We start from the raw sequence: 18,015 nt of genomic DNA on the forward strand, positions 1-18,015 counted from the left end.
ATCATGTTGTTTATGGAAAAAACCTCATGAATGCATCTACAAGCTGATCTGGGATGCTACCATAGATAGAGCTGCAGGAAAAATTGGCATAGGTGCTATCATTAGGGACTCATATGGCAATGTCATTGGCACACTAATAGCTCCACGTTCCTTATCTACTAATCCATTCACTGCAAAATCATATGCTCTGATGCTAGCAACAATATTTTGTCGACATATGGGCATTAAAGAAGTTGTTATGGAAGGTGATGCTCTCCAAGTGGTTAACAATCTTAGCAAGACTACTGAGGATTGGAGTCAAGGGGGTCTGCTGATTGAAGATGCTAAAAATATTCTTAATTCATTTGCTATGTGATCTTCTAATTATGTCAAGAGAGATTCCAATAAGGCTGCCCATAGCTTAGCTCGTAATGCACTAATGTTGCATGAACATCACTTGTATGATTTGGAAAAAATTCAGCCTACTTCATGTATTCAATCCATTGTATTCAGTGAGAGATGATGTAAGTCATTTGATTGAGCAATAAAGCCTTCTAGTTTTTCTATAAAAAAAAAAAAAAAAATTTGAGAAAGAACCATGGGTACGTACGTCCACTATTATATATCTAGCGCAAGTATGTTTAAAAAAAACTGTGTACAAGAACCATGCGCGCCAGGTAATGAAAAATGATAATTAGCCTGTAAAAAGAATTATAAAGATCAATTAGATTACACACTACAACAAAAAGTGGTTTTCGCTGCCAAATTTATTTCCGGCAACAACAATCTAGCAGCAAAAAGGCAGTTTTTCCTGTTGATACACTAAACTTGCAACATGTCAGCATTTCTCCAAAAAAATCATCTTTTTCAGCAAAAATGTGTGGCCGTAAAAGCTATGGACATAATTAATATATTACGGTGCTTTTTAGTCTGCTGCAGAGATAATGGTTAGACGGAAAAAAATAAGATGTCATCCGGTTTATTGAGGCAGCTATTGTCACTGCAATAAACCTTACGTTGTAATTAATCCCAAATATTTCCCTTCCTCTCCCTCTACCTCTTTTTCCTTCCAGTGAAAGACCTCCTCTCGTGAGATTCTAGAAAACCCATGCCCTAACCAGTTGACCGCCACCGTTGACCACCACCTTCTCGCAACAGCCACCACCTTCTCGCAACAGCCACCACGATTCTCTATATTTCCTTTTGTTAAAAAAAATACACCGTTAAAACCCTTTCACCCATTCTCAGTCACCATCTGCGTCGAAATCCATCCCAAACTTGAGCTAGCCGACTTAGTCGATTGTTGAAATCGACAACAATTTCCACGTAGCTACTCATCCTAATCCACGAAAATCAATTGTGGACGACGAATTTTCATGGCGAGCTTGCGAGTTGCGATCATCGACACTAATTAGTGCTTGATATCGATCAAATATTCCTATACCATAGGGATATGGGGCGAATCCAGCAAGGTCGGTCCAATCATTTATGCTTGAAAGTTTGATTTTTATGATCTTTATTCCTTAGCAGATAGTTCATGCAATCTGTTAGTTTAATGATGTGTGATTAAACTATGTTTTACTTTTGATTTTGGTTAACTGAGATTTAGTTGCTACACATGGTTGGGTCTCAATGTTATTTGAATGTGCTTATTTCAAATAAAAGAACCATTATCCTCATCTATTTGTTAAGTCTATTAACTGCATGTAATGGACATTTGTTGGAGAGGAAAATATCAAGTGAGAGGAACAAAGAACTTTTTAGATTTTCTGTCTACATTGGTTTAGAGTGAACTCTCTGGTGTTTTAGTTTTTACATGAAGAACTATTGTTTTTTAAAGGTACTGGGAAAATTGTTTCTCTTTAGACATCATAAATGTGATAGTTTAGGTGTTGAAGTTGCGCTAAATCCCTATTAAATTTAGTGTATCTTTCACTGACGTCATTTGTTATTTATACATTGCTCCCAAGGCAGAACAGAAAAACATTTCAGATTGTGTTGTCGATAGATACAACAAAATCACAAGGATTGTGTTTACTCACATCTTTTAGTTTTTCTTTGTACAATGATATAGTTGGGTTGGGGAATCCTATGGTATTTTAGTTTTTAGATGTGGAGTTTATGATGCAACCCTGTTTTGTTTTGTTTGATTAAGCAGTTTAGTTCAATCAAAACTTTCATTTCTACTTTCTCGACAACCTGCATTTAGTATCTCTACTTTTATCTTACCACTTGCATCCTAGGAGTAAGAACTAATTATCGAAGCCCTACCTAGGTGGGAAATAGCACTGATAATTAGGTTTTGATATACCTAGTTTACTTAATCTACTAGCGCTTATGGATAATCACTGCATAAGTACATCCATTACCCACATTTTGCATAATCAATTTAATCTGTGGGTTTTTTTTTTCTTATAATTTTCTATTTTTACATTTCACATCTCAATTTTGCATTGGTCAGATCTTTATTGGCTGATCAATGCGAACCCTCATTTTACTCGCTATTTTTAGTGCAACACAGGTTCACTACGTACTGCATTTGAATAGACATACACTAACATATTCAACACTCATACGAGAAGTCGGACTTCTTTCACCCCTTTACAAATATTAACTTATGCATTACATATGTATATAGTCATAGCATATTGAATTTCCATTATTGTATTCTAAAAGACTAGGGAACATAGGATATGCACAACAATCTGGAAAAATTTATTTTATGCTTCCTTCCATAAATCCACAGATTATAAAGTTGTGTGTTTAAATACTGATAAGGAAAAATATCAAGTAGTTTCTATCCAAAATAGTCATGAGACGTGCACTCTCTCTACTTGTAGTCTTTTCTTTCTCTTATTGTCTTCAGGCTATGTTCTCTGGCACTTGTACTGAGTTCAGTGGTTTTGATCTCTTCTATAATTATAGGTGTGACAAAGAATAACAAAGTTCAAGGTTAGCATTGACTAAATTGTGGTAGTAGCCTAGTAGGTAGATGTATAACACCATTGGAGTAGGTAACTGTATTAAGAGCATTTTATGCCCAGTTTATACTTTTTTTAGTTAATGTGCATAATTGCTAACCTACCAGATTTTCCCTCTCTCTCTCTCTCTCTCTCTCTCTCTGTGTACATATAAAAAAATGAGCACTAATTCAAATGGTATCTGGCAAGTATGCATGCTAACGAGAAGTTAAGGTCACGGATATGAAGATCATGCACACTTAAGGTAAAATCAAAACTAGCAAACTATTTTTCAATGTGGCAGTCTCAATGTGATCACCACGGCCTATTCTAATGGTATTTTTCATAATTTATATTTATTACACCTAACATGAAATCAGCTCCCTGTTAAGAAAATATACATATATAATCATTTTTTTATATCAACTATACCTCATACAATAGCCTATAGAGTTGGGGAGTACACACACCATAACCCTAGTTATATATACTTAGCTAGATGGATTACACTTTTTGCATCATTATTATGGGTTTATTTGTGACTTGAAGCACACATCTTTCATTCCAGCTGTACGTTTACATTCTTCTATTGCTACTTAAGATATCCTACACTGTACATTATATTCTTTGTAGTAGATATACAATGTATAGCATGTTGGAGTCGGTCCTATATCAACATGATATCATCCAAGTTAGAGGGGAGAGTTTGGGACAATAACTGTCATTAAAGTCTAGAGTGAACTTTTTCCATTTCGTTATCCAGGTTTTTTTTTCTTAAATAGATAGAGGCTTAAGCAAGCAGAAAAGGTACTTATTTGAACCCCCTATTTATAAAAGCAACGGGTAATATCACCATTATTATTTACTTCAGTTTATCATTAGGTCTATAAACTTGTGCATTTCCAAGATTTTGGTATGAACTATTTTTCATTAGGGCAACACTAAATACTTTTAGTGATACCCAATCATAACATACATAATTTGAATCTGTAAGGATCTCTTTCTAACAAGCACTATCACTGCAAAAATCCAAAATTTTTCATAAGTATGTTTTCTATAAGTGTGCCTTCCGTTATTTTGCAATTTGTTTGGAACTTTGTATATTCATCAATAGCCATATACATTTCACACTTTCATTTGTGGCATCATATCTAGATGTTAAGACATGGATGGATACTGAAGATAGATTTGTGTCTAACAAATATGCATCGGGGGTTAACCATTTCATGACTATGGCTTAGGAATATGCACCCGGAGGAGTTGGCATTAGGTGTCGGTGTTGTAGATGCCGTAATATGTTCTTCTAGCCAATAAATGTGGTCGAGGAGCATTTATTTATCATAGGAATTGATCCATCTTATAAGGCCTGTACATTTCACGGTGAGGATGAAGTATTGAATGTTAGTTCCTCAGATTATGGTGATGAGGCAAGCTTGAATGATGGCTACATTGATGATATGGATGAGATGCTGGATGACATTCAGGCTAGAGCCTCTATGGACCACTCAAACGGCTTTCAAAGACCTACTCATGGTGTAAAAGAATGGGGTCTAGGTGCCAACTTTGATGAATTGTTAGAAGATGCATGTCATCCACTTTATCCATCGTGCCTAAAGTTTTCAAAGCTATCATTTATCGTAAAGTTGCTTCATATCAAGACAGTTGGTGGTTGGAGTGTTAAATCCTTTAACATGGCTATTAAGTTGTTGAAAGATGCATTTCCTAATGCTCTTCTCCCTGACTCATACAATGAGGCATGCCGCTTGGAACGTGGTCTCAGCTTTAATTATACTAAGATAGGTGCTTGTTTGAATGACTGTGTTTCTTTTTGGAATGAACATTCTGATAAAGAGAAGTGCCCTAAATGCAACACTCCGAGGTGGGTGTTAAGCTCTAATAAGGTAAAGAAAATTTCACACACAGTATTGAGATATTTTCCTTTGATCTCAAGGTTGCAAAGACTATTTGTGTCAAGCAAGACTGTCGTGGCAATGAGGTGGCATGCTTGTGAACGGGTCAACGATGCTAATGTCATGAGACATCCTACATATTCGAAGGTCTGGCAAGATTTTGATCTCTAGTATCCCATGTTTGCCTCAGATTTTTGTAATGTGAGAATTGGTTTAGCCAGTGATAGTTTTAACCCATTTAACAATATAGCTAAACCGTACAGTATATGGCCAGTGATACTCGTACCTTATAACTTGCCCCATTATGTATGCATGAAAGATCCATACCTCATGCTATCTTTGCTAATCTCTGGCCCAAAAGCACCTGGTAATGATATTGACATCTATCTACGCTCTTTAATTGATGAATTGAAAACTTTGTGGGAAGATGAAGTTAATACATACGATGCCTCTGCCTCATCTAGGTTTCGCTTACATGCCGCATTACTATGGACCATTAATGACTTCCCAGCGTATGCTAATCTTTCTAGGTGGAGCATAAAGGGAAAGATGACATATCCAACATGCAATGATGAGACAGATTCATTGTGGTTGGTCCATGGGCGAAAGCATTGTTACATGGGTCATTGTCGATGGATGTCGGCAGGGCACATGTGGAGATCTAAAAAGGTTAATTTTAATGGTAATACGGATCATCGGCATCCACCTATACATTTTTCAAGAGACTCTATCCTAGAATAGTTGAAAGAAGTGACAGATGTATAGTATGAAAAAATTTAAATAAAAGGAAACGCACTGCCAATGAGTTGAATTGGACAAAAAGAAGTATATTTTTTAAGCTACCTTATTGGTCTTCCTTGAGTTTGAGACATAACCTCGACGTCATGCATATTGAGAAAAACATATGCGATAGCATATTAGGCACTTTGATGAATATTGATAGAAAAAGTAAGGACTCCGCCAATGCACGAAGGAATTTAGCCAACCTAGGCATACGAAAAGAATTACACTCACAGCAGGATGGTGATCGTTATGCCATGAGGTTGGCATGTTATCAATTAAATAAACATGAGAAGAGATCTTTCTGCGAGTGGTTGGTAAATGTTAAGTTCCCTGATGGTTTTGCCTCAAGCGTTGCTCGATGTGTTAATGTTAGTGAATCAAAGATATTAGGCATGAAAAGTCATGATTGTCATATTTTCATGCAAAGATTGCTTCCAGTTGTGATTGGTGGATACTTTACGAGTGATGTTCGACAAGCTTTGACTGAGTTAAGTATCTTCTTCAAAAAATTGTGTGCACAGGCATTATGCATTGATGTCATACAGAGGCTACAAATTGACATCTCTATTCTTCTTCATAAACTGGAAATGATATTCCTACCTACATTTTTTGATATAATGGTCCATCTCGCCATCCATTTGCCACACGAAGCCTTGCTTGCGGGACCTATGCAATATAGGTGGATGCATTCTTTTGAAAGGTATTTAGAAAAGTTCAAGCGCTATGTCAAAAATAAAGCCCGTCCAGAAGGCTCAATTGTTGAGGCCTATTGTTCATGTGGAGTGGCTTACATTTTGCTCAACTTATCTCAATGACATTGAGACAACTTTTAATAGAGAGGAACGAAATGTGGATGTTGGTCAAGACCATCAGGAATGAAGTTTGACTGTTTTCTCTCAAAAGGTTCGACCGATGGGTTCGTCATCTGCTAAAAGGTTGGATGATCCGCTTTTTGCAAAAGCGGAGTGGTACGTGCTCAACAACTGTCCTGAGATTGAACAATACCTAGAGTAAGTATTATGGTATTCTAAACAAAACTTCATACTCAACCTTCATCTTGTATACTTTTTTGAACATAAATTCTACTATTTTACTTGTCTCTGTGTGTAAACAACACTATAACAAGATTAAACAATAGGACACTAACAACGTTGATCGTAGGCACCAAACATAATTTCCCAACTGGTTCAAGAACCTTGTAAGTCATGACATTTATTACATAACTGTTTGACAAGTTTTCTACACAACATATATTTCATCTCCTACACATAAGATTCTTACGATTTTGTTCAATGAAAAATACAGATTCAAGAATTGCGCAACTTAAACCCGGATAAAGTTACAGATGAAGTTTATGCTCTGACATGTGGACCAGATCCATGGGTTGGGTCATATAGTGGATGTATAATGAATGGAATTAGGTTTCACACAAAGGACCGTGAACAACACTGACGCACACAAAATAGTGGGGTCGTTGTTTTAGGAGTACATTAGTTGAACTCAGTTGATTTCTATGGTGTGTTGACAGATATTTTGGAATTACGCTACATGGGCTAGCATCTTGTATACTTATTTAAATGTGATTAGTGGGACGTTGGTGATCCTAGACGAGGCATACATGTAGGTGACCATGTTACCAGTGTGAATACATCTAGAAAATGGTATTAGGTTGAGCCTCTTGCCCTTGCTTGTTAGTGCTCACAAGTTTTTTACTTAAAACACCCAAGTTTGGTTGGAAATTGGAAAGTGGTACAAAACATAACCGACAGGAATGTGTACGACATTCCATCCATCCCAACAGCTCTAGACGATGGTGAGGACTCCTCTGATAGTGAGGCATCTCAAGAGGAAGATGCTACCAACAATTATGGTCCAGTCAATCAAAGTGATAGTGGTTTGGTGAATCAATTGCATCGAGAGGATGAAGAACCAGTTGCAGTTAATGACTTAACTGCAGTACACAGTGATGTTGGGAATGATATCGACCATAATTTTATTGACGTCGAAGTGGACGGTGACACTTTTGACGATGATCCCAATACTGACCATTATGAGGATGGTGATAGTGAGGAAGATTTGCATTCGAGTTCAGAAACAGACTTTGACTGAAGATTTGCATTCAAGTCCAACTACTAGTTGATTTGCATAATTTAATTATTAGAAAATTGCTATACTTTAATTATAGAACTCGACTTGCTGAATGTTAGCTTGTTTGTTACGTAGGTCGATGGAAAAATGTGTGAAAATGGCATGATTTGCATGTTTGAATATATCAGGTTCACATGGTTATTAGTAATACATATTTTTGGGTTTTCTCAACAAGTTTCATTTTTAGGGACTACCTACTAACCATTAATAGTCAAACTTCCTTGCTATTTAGTCATACAGTGAAAGAAAAAAGTTGATAGTCCTTGGAATGGTGAAAAAAACAGGATATGATGTGTGTGAAATATTCTTTAACCTTGGCCACCATGTATCTCTAGTATGTGAAATGGAATACAAAGATTAGGGAAGATGAAACTGGAAACTAATGACTTATAAAAAAAATAAATAAAAAATAAAAACTGGGAACTAATGGTAAAAGTTGCTAGAAAATGGCATTTAGAAGGAAAAACCTGACTGGTTATGATTGCGTTCGAGTTATGGAAATATTAAGCTCTACTATGTATGTTTTTGGACTGCCCTATATAGCAAATTGTCCTTATGCTTGTTGCCATGATGTGTCAACAATTGCCCCATTCACAGGTGTTGAAGATACCATCAATTTATGCATTCTAAGTCCATCAATCTATTTGAACTTTCATGTCATCAACACATCTAATCTTTATGGACTTAGTTGAGTTGCCCCAATGCAGGTGCCCATTACCAAACAGTAGTCATCCTCTGTTATACTCAACATCAAAAGACAAAATCTAAAATATGAAAGAAATATATACTTTTTCCATTTGATTGAGCATACGTGTGCATACTTGTGTTATGGAGCAATAATGTCAAAGCTATTAAGAAGAGTATCATTTCTGTCTAGAAAGGCTGGTTTTTTTTTTTCTGGTTAATGTCATATTAATTTAAAATCATTAATATGAATGAAAAGTCATGAATTTTTTTTTTTTTTTAAAAAATCAAACCATAAGTGCAGATATGTTTTTTTTCTAGGGACAAAAGTTGTAAGATTAAACTAGAATGTCAAAGAACTTTCTCATATAACATTGACCAACACTATATAGCGGACTTAGTTTAATGTGAAAAGAATAGAAAATTAAAAAACTAATAAACAATGCTTTTCGGGAAACTTCTCTTCTGACATTTAATTAGTCAATTTTTCCTATTTAATGGTTGACAAAGTTTCACTATGTAATTCAGATTGATGTCAATTAAATGTAATAATCTTGTCAAGAGCTTCATGTATATGATATAAACCCAAGAAATGAAATTTAGAAATAGACAATGAAATTGGAGCTAAATAAAATGAAATAATGTAAATGCGATAAATGGAACCTGGGCCATTGGTAAGCTTCAGTAACATGACAATTCCAGTTATATTATAAATGGAGTAATTGTTATTATTGTATTAAGGCCAAAATAATTACCAATGGCCCAAAATGTCTTGCCTAAGTAGTATTCATGTGTTAAAAGTATATTCATGACCAATCAAACTGTGCTGCCCAAATACTACCAAACCAACACTTGACTGGAAACTGAGGCCTCAAGCAAGGCACAGTAAATGGATTTCATTTACATGGGAAAAATGAAATATTTTGGCTCCACTTTCAAAAAACAATCTCTTCATACAGCTGTATGAGGGTTGGTATACCTGCTGCTACCCATTTACCATGGTTAGATTGATGGTTAGTTCCATTATTTCCTTCACCAAGTCTCGAAGACTCAGTTTCTCACTTTGCAATTGTGAAAACTGAGGGTTATCTGAGAAACAACTGCTGACTAGCACTACAACAACACCAAGTTCGGCATATCTCAACACTCGATAGAGGCCAGGATATTTTCTAAACACCAAGAAACCTAATAAGTCCTCCATTACCTTTAATCTCCACTGCTTAACAATGGGTTAATCAGATAATGTGTAATGATATTTGTAAAGGTCTCAAATAATATGGTTGGGTTCGCAAGAAACACAATTGTTCAGCTTTACAAAATCTGGGGATGGGTTACGGTTTTGAAAAAAATCTCATAAGTTTATTAAGCACTCTTAAAGTGTCGATGGTAGGACTTTATGCATGTGAAATCTGTTTTATTTTTAATCATTTAGTAGCTGGGCTCTCTAAAGCATTATCTAGCAGTATATTTGTTTTGAGCTTCAGCTAGTACTAGGGTTCTTGCTAATCAGAAGATCATGCACACTTTTATAAGCACTAACTGCCAGAACTTCACCATTAAATGTGCTTATTTGAAATTGTCAGTTTACATTTGAGAAACATATTATACTAGATATTTGTTTTCAAGTAGGTCTCTACACTTTGGATAAAAGCTGGGTGGTATTGCTCGTTTTTTAGACATTATTAGATACTTGGTAATGTATAGTGCATACAGATATAAGTATATTTATATAAAATGAAAAAAAATGGATTTTTTTCTCACTTGGTTAATCACTCTCTATAAGCTAATTTGTGGTTGGTAGCCCATATAGTTCATACAATTTTGTCCATTACTTGTATATAAAATCAAACTTGGGTTGTGGTTGGTTATATAATGGTACATCCTATGAGAGGAACTATGAATTTACGAGGTGGGCGTGCTGGCAATCACGTAGCAGCCCGTGGTAGAGGAGCAAAAACACGGCCTTGAACACACATTCTAAGAGACGAGACTATTTCATTTTCAGATGCCTCCACTCAAGGACTGAGTGAGATCCCTGAGGAGGTGACAATTCCAGCTAATAAGGCTTCAATGTCTAACATTGATGTCCTTGCAGGTATAGAGATTAATCTGCTTTCCATATGTTTTGGTGTTACTAGTAATATTACCCAGATCAGCAGTTATTATCCATGTGTTAAACATATTATTATAATTGCGTGATCTTCTTCTCTAGCTCTACCCGAGAAAAAACGTGGACAAGGACCAACTAGAAGCACAGAATTTGAACGTATTAGCAAATTTGGCAAAATAGCAGTAGAAATTAAGGATGGATAAAGAGGAGTATCATGTCAGAATGCGACGATGTTTTCAACACGTGTGACCGGGATTGTGAAACTTTATGCAGGAATGCGACATGCAAGTTGGAGCCGTGTTGATAAACAGAACAAGGATGAACTAACGAATCGTGTCCGAGTAAGAGTTGTGTCAAATAAAGCAAAAACTATTGAATCCAAGTGTATTTACTTAACTTTATATAATGTGTCAATGTTTTTAATAGGCTGATTTTGCATTCGATTGGACCAAAGCAACCATCGAGAGGTAGTGACAATGACACTTGCTCAAAAATATAATGATTATTACTACCTACTGCACTGCAAGTACTTGGAGTATGATACACATGAAGCTGCAATTTCTGGATGGACAAAGTTGCTGGACAAAGCCGTTTGGCAATGTTTGTGTGAGAGATGGGGGAGTGAAGAGTTTAAGGTAACAACTTTCCTTAAGCTATTTCTTTAAAGTTTGTTAGTTGGGTTTTATTAGTTATTAAAGGTTTTATCATTTCATACAATAACAATATTCAACAACCTTTTTAAATTGTAGAACCTATCAAGGCGGAACAAACATAATTGGTCCAATCAAAGGATAAATCACACGGGTGGCAGGAAGTCTTTTGTTAGGATAATGGAGGAAAAGGTAAAAGCATAAACTCTTACTTATTTTTGTGTTTAATTTCTAACTCATATGCAAGAATGTGCTAACAAGGTTTGTTAATTCATTGAAGCGAGAACAAGCTTCGAATTATGTTGCTTTTTATAAAGAGGTGCATTGGTCTACAAAGAATGGGAGATTTGTCACTGAAGCTGCTGAGCGGAATTACTTGAGTGAATTCAGTATCGACTGTTTACTTTTTGCTGGAAATATATAGAGATTATTCACATGGTTAATGCCTAAAATGGATATGCTTATATTCTAACGTAGAATATGATGGTGGAGCTGTTGAATGAGATTCCACCAGAAGATGCAGGGGATGATAATGCAAATGTTGTGTTCAATGAGGTTTTGGGATCTCAATCGGGCTATGTTAGAGGGTTAGGCCACTTAGTTATATCTGAACCATCTGAATCATTGATGTCCAATAGGAAGTTTATACGACTTAGGAAGGAGAATGAGAAGAACAAGGCTGAGGCGGAAGGCTTCAAGAGGAAACTTGAGTCATTTATGATTGATGTCACAAAAATACAAGCTTGTTTTGATGAATTTGACAGGCTGAATAGCCGTGTTACAGAATTAGAGTTACAGAGGGAGTTTCAACGGGAGACTCAGGGAGATGCCTAGCCATCCTCCAATAATAGAGATGTGGGGAGTTTTTTTTATCATGTTGAACTTTTTTGAACTTGTTGGAGTATAAGTAAAATCTGGGTGCATCCTTTTGTTTAGCATGTTAGGGTGGATGTTTTGTGGGGACTTGGTTGGAAGTGGGAAATTATGTCAGGACAAAGATTTAAGTAAAGAGCATGTATCCGTTTGATAGTAGGCCCATGGAAATATAGGATTTACAAAGGCATCCTGCATGGGCTAGCATGGTACAGGTATGATATTTATTGCACCTAATGCTCTCAATTTTTTAATGTCATTTCCCTAAAATTGCACATTGCTATTTTATTTGCATTTTCTAGATTAGAAAATGTTAGATGACTACATGATAATTATAGATTAACTTAATTGTAGTTCATAAATCAAGTTCATAACTTTTGCATGGAAAGTGTATAAATTGCTCTTCCAGTTGAATGATGGTCACTCAATACTAAAATGCAAAAGTGATAGTGGCACAGGATATGAATCAAGGGCACCATAACTAGTATTAGAGTGTTAATGAGATATGTTTGAAACATATATGGACTTTTCACAAACTTTGGGAAGAGTGTCATAGACTCAGTCTAATATGCAAGAGATTGTCAAATAGGTGGGTGAAGCTTGAATGATTTGCATTAGATGTTACACTGTTATCAACTTAGGTAACTGGAATAGTCATAGACTAATATGCACTCTGCTTTTTATATTTCTCTATAAATGTTAGTGTTAATTTTTCATAAGCACACACTATGCACAACAATTAGTGATTTTACACATTACACATCCTCTTTTGAAGTTACATTATTATCAAGGAGATGAAATTTAGTTGTTGGGCTATCTATGGGTAACAGGACATGCATGGTTAATGATGAAAAATTTGGAACAAGTGAAACTTATATGGTCTGGTTGTGAGTCTAGAATTGGGGACCTTTTACATGCACACTGATATTTGACAATCTTTATTCAATATTGCAGCTATCAGTTACAGGGACTAAAGATCCCATATTATAAAATTCAAGTGCCTAAGTAGAACAAAGAACCAAGAATCCAAGCCTCCATGCATACAAGTTTAGGAAGAAGATCTTCATTACATGATATAGAATGAAAAATCTTCAATTGTATGAGATGCACGATCAAACTTTAAGTTAATACATGCTAGTAATTTTGTGTAGACTGCTCTAATGCATGTTTTATGTAAATATATGCATGTTGGTAACATGCAATGAAACGATGTGCCATTTCAATATATGTATGTACGATGATCTAGCTCCCCTTTCTGTTGTTACGTTTTGGGTATAATTTTGGATTTATGTTGGTCACTAGTAGGGGTGATACCCACCCCCCACGGGGCGGGGCCACCCCTCCCCCACCCCCCACCCCCGCATATGCAGGGTGGGGAATTTTTCCCCGTACCTCGCCCCCGCCATGTACCCCGTCCCGCTGCCGGGGTGGACCCCTATCCGTCCGCACCCCGCATCCTCCTCCTATGCCTTTGACCTAGTACAGTTTTCTGGGCTCTAAATGGCCCAGAATCGGTTTTTGGGCCACTTTGAAATCCCTAAATTAATTTAGGGTATTTCGAAACCCTAACTTAACAATATAGTTTCTCAGACTTGAAAGACTATAAGCATAACAACTATATAATGAACATAAAAAAAAGTATCACTTGACATTCATATATATGTATATATATATATATATTTCATCTTAATTAATTATATTGTATTTTGAAATACCCTAGTGCATTCTTTTTTTCTTTTTTTTTTTTGTTCAATTTGGTAGGGAACATGAAATTATGTCCCTAAATTAATTTTTTAAACCCCTAGTGCATAGCAATTTTAAAGATTAAACCCCTAAATTAATTTAGGGTATTTCGAAACCCTAAATTAATTTAGGGGTTGCAAAGATTGAAACCCCTAAATTAATTTAAGATATTTCGAAACCCTAAATTAATTTAGGGTTTCAATCCAAATTAATTAGATACAAATAATATCATGATTCAGTGATTCATACATATTACATAATGCAAACAAAAACAAAAACAAACGGACGAGACCCACGGGAGTCATTCAAAGTTCAAACCACATGCACGATCTAAGCTCCACAGCACACAATTTATAAAATCTCATCCTCCATCTCCGATAAACCCCAACCTTCCTCCAATCTCCATTAAAAATATAAATCACAAAAAAAAAAAAATTTGAATTTAGGGTTTCTTACCTTCGGATCTTCGATGACGAAGATGAAGAGAGAGGGATCGGGGGCGAGTCGTGCAATGGTGACGGGGACGGCGATGCAGAGAGAGGGATCGGGTGCGGCGCCGGGAACTTAGAGAGAGGGAGAGACTGAGAGGGTGAGAGCGACTGAGCGAGGGAGAAGTGACGAGATTCGGGAATCAGGAGGGGGGCCGGGGGGTGGGTTTTGATTTTTAACCCAGGCATGAAACGACGTTGTTTCATGCCTGGGTTTTTTTTTTATATATATAAATATATAAAATATATATATATATATACATCCGGGGTGGAGTATTTGCGGGGCGGGGGTCACCCCCATCCTGCCCTCGACCCCAAAGGGAGGCCCAGATGGGGGCGGGTGGCCCCGCCCCCAACATCGGCCGAACGGGGGGATCCGCCCCTAGTCACTAGTAACTTCTGGTTAAAACTACATTGACTTATTAGGCATGAAGTTTACGGCTTAAGACAGATTTTATGGACATGCACGTGGTTCAATATAAAATCTGCATATAATTTAATAAATGTAAGCAGTGGCAATTGTAAAGGGAAAAAAAATTTAATATATATTTTCCTGTATGTTAAGCGTGTCCAAAAAATGATCTATTTGTATAAACTAGAAGGACATTTTTGACGATTGTGTTCCTGTAAAAAATAATTATTTCTGGTGAATTTTTTTTATCGGGGTTGTGTGTTTCTGAAGGACCTATATATGCCACAACTCCATAAATTTCGCAAATACAAACCGCAAGAAAAAAATTATTTCTGACGACACAATTTGGTAACATATGAAATAAGGCTAATTCTGGCATAGATATCATGGACAAAAATCTTATATGGGAAATACATTTCTTGCAAGTCACTGTCCCCAAAAATATGTATCTTTGACCCAAATAGTTCACAGGAATTACTCATTTGCTGATGTATATTATGGACAGAAATACTCAATTTCGGTGAGAGATGTCACCATAATAACTTTTTACTGATGAAGAGGCCACCTACTAGGCCACCTTTTCCCGATAAAAAGTACACTTTATCTGAGGATTTAGTCATGCCAGAAAATGTACTATTTCGGATAGAAATTGACATCGTAAGATATAGTATGTTGGGCCAGTTATTCCTAACGATATTGCCACGACTAGAAAATGCCAGAAAAACACATTTGTGACATTATATGTGGGTAATATGGACAAAGATGTCCATGGGAAAAGCCGCTTTTTGTTGTAGTGACAATACATCAAAAAACTAATTACAAGTTAATGTGATTTTTTTTTGTTTATTTGAAAGGAAATTTATAACATTCATGATCATAAAAATCATAATAATGACAGAATGCATGAGGAGGATCCTCCATGCAGTCTACTACTACATCAAAAATAAGATCTATCGAACTAATTGTAATGAAAGAGTTTTATTTAACTTATTATATCAAACTATATATATTAATTTGTAAAATAAATTTGTATATTCTTAGAATTTCTGATAATTAAGTAACGAAGAGATCGATGCTGCACATATTTAAGAGTTTAACACTAGACGTACGTTACCTCTAGCTAGGTTATGTTCATTATTATTATGTGAGAAATGGTACTTAAGCGTATGATCATCAGCCATTTACCCTATTTATTCCATTGATATCTCAGCGTACGTACGTGTTCATCATGATGTGGGTATCGAATGGATCGTCAATCCTTACATTTAAATCAATAACGAAGACTTAGGTGGGGTTTGGATTGATAGGGAGATGAGATAAGATGACTTAAGATAAAAATTTAAAGTTAAATAAAATATTGTTAGAATATTTTTTTTAATATTATTATTGTTTTAGAATTTGAAAAAGTTGAATTGTTTATTGTATTTTATGTTGGAATTTCTGAAAATTGTAATGATGATACGAGATGAGATGAGATGAGTTAAGATGGTTTTGATATCCAAACTAAGCCGAATTCTAGTGTAGTACTATACTATATAATATATATGAGTTTTGATACGTACAACCACCTATGCGGAATCGGGTGACGTGGTAATTTATCACGTTAGCCTCTGACAGAAAATATAATAAAAAATTTTAAAAAAAATGAAAATAGAGAAACCGAGAAGACCATCGGATTGGAACCCAGAAGGAAGAAAGAAGGACTGTGTGACTTTGTACATCAGACTGAAACCCAAAGGATGAAAGAAAGAAGAATTGAAAGCCAGAATGAAGAAATATTTGCATGACTTGATTCAGTGGACTAAAACCCATAAGTCTGAAAAATGCCAAATCCATTTCAACAGCGTGACGTGGTTCATCGGACTGAAACAGAGTGAAATGAAGTATTCCGAGTGAAGATCGTTTGGACTGAAGAACACTACGTTCTGAAGCATTTGAGTTTTCGTTATCCCAAATCCATGTTCTCCAAATTACCAATAAATCCTGCAAAAAGGACAAGAAGTTCTATGCGGTAAGGCTTAATTTTTGAGTGTTAGATATCATTTTGGCATCTTACCTTCCTTCTTTGCATTTTTGATTAGTTTATACTTCCCTGCAAAGACATCCATATAGTTTTGCATTTCTTGTCCTGTACTCGAAATTAAGATTGATAAATACCAATGAGAATGGCAATGAGAAAGTAGAGGAAAGAATTAAGGCCAAAATTCAACATAGAAAAACGCACACAAATTCTATGTGGTAAGGCTTAATTTTTTAGTGGTAGATATCGGTGTGTTTTGTAGGGAGAAAGGGACGCACGGAAGGAAAAAGCTTGGGAAAGGAAGAAAGGAAAAAAACTTAGAAGGAGAAGGGAGAAGACGAACTGATGGAAGGAGAAGAGAGTAAAAACAATAAGTTTTGACTTTAAATAAAACACGCCGTTTCATTAAAGGTGAAGACTATCTATCTCGTGGTTCATCTCATCGCCAGCTTCAATTAAAACACACCGTTATATTTAAAGAACGTGGAGATTACCCTGCGGTTGCACGAGCCAATTGAACAAAGCTTTATTCAATATATATAGTGCTTGAGCGTTGGAATTATCCTACATATATATGCTTAATTAATTGCCTAGCTACACTCTTTAATTTTTACGTTGACTAATTTTAATATAGTAGATAATCCCATAAATATTAACTCATAATGATATATATATACATATATTGCGACGACAACTTAATAATTATTCATACACATTAATTAGTACTTGATCAATTAAGATGATATGAAAGCATAAATTCTTATAAAGCATTAACAAATTAGAAAATATTGTATGGCACATGACATTAATTAACTTGTTTAATTTTGTTATAGCGTACATGTTGACATAATAATATTGTCCAAATATTATTATGCAATGGTACGTACGTAGCATCTCGAAGAAACAAATATATCATTCATGGTAAAATTTCAAACAAATATAGGAGCTGCCAGTGCTAGATAGCTAGCTGTTTGTATCTTCTGAAAACAAATACCAAATAATATATATATATATATATATATATATATATGCTATTATTAGTACGATATGTGTATTAATTTGTCAACAAAACAAAAGAATCAAGAGAAGCAGAAATGTTGGGAAACACAGGATCGATTTGATAATGTCCCACCATGCATGCGCATGACCACCTCTACTTTCTCTCGCTTTCTTCGCACAACAACGTTGGCTAAGCTAACCACATGCAACTCATCTATTTCTGTCTCTTTGCATAAAAACGCTGTCATAACCATCA

General features: G+C 35.6%; 1 protein-coding gene and 1 long non-coding RNA gene across 3 annotated transcripts; both read left to right on the forward strand.

The window, feature by feature from the left end:
* The first annotated feature begins 3,558 nt into the window (after positions 1-3,558).
* On the forward strand, positions 3,559-12,897 carry LOC121266482. Its single transcript, XR_005940811.1, has 3 exons — positions 3,559-3,571; positions 7,257-7,264; positions 12,507-12,897. It is a non-coding gene; the product is annotated as an uncharacterized LOC121266482 (long non-coding RNA).
* Positions 9,469-13,357, forward strand: LOC121266471. 2 transcript variants are annotated; one of them, XM_041170305.1, is made up of 7 exons: positions 9,469-10,559; positions 10,677-10,915; positions 11,001-11,209; positions 11,324-11,416; positions 11,505-11,600; positions 11,702-12,312; positions 13,052-13,357. In XM_041170305.1, the coding sequence occupies exons 3-6, from the start codon at positions 11,051-11,053 to the stop codon at positions 12,056-12,058; spliced, it is 705 nt and encodes a 234-aa protein (XP_041026239.1). In that variant the 5' UTR covers positions 9,469-10,559; positions 10,677-10,915; positions 11,001-11,050; the 3' UTR covers positions 12,059-12,312; positions 13,052-13,357. The 2 variants fall into 2 exon arrangements, with proteins under 2 accessions (XP_041026239.1, XP_041026245.1); XM_041170311.1 differs by having other exon boundaries at positions 9,469-10,507.
* The last annotated feature ends 4,658 nt before the right edge of the window (positions 13,358-18,015 follow it).

Source organism: Juglans microcarpa x Juglans regia, chromosome 1D (genome assembly GCF_004785595.1).
Source record: "Juglans microcarpa x Juglans regia isolate MS1-56 chromosome 1D, Jm3101_v1.0, whole genome shotgun sequence".
Taxonomy (NCBI): Eukaryota; Viridiplantae; Streptophyta; class Magnoliopsida; order Fagales; family Juglandaceae; genus Juglans; species Juglans microcarpa x Juglans regia.

Excerpts from the sequence above, each read along its gene's own strand:
- LOC121266471 (XM_041170305.1), top strand. The coding sequence starts at position 11,051 with ATGACACTTGCTCAAAAATATAATGATTATTACTACCTACTGCACTGC. Across the intron at positions 11,417-11,504 it reads TTAGGATAATGGAGGAAAAG|CGAGAACAAGCTTCGAATTA; the intron begins GTAAAAGCATAA and ends AATTCATTGAAG. Across the intron at positions 11,601-11,701 it reads AAGCTGCTGAGCGGAATTAC|AATATGATGGTGGAGCTGTT; the intron begins TTGAGTGAATTC and ends ATTCTAACGTAG.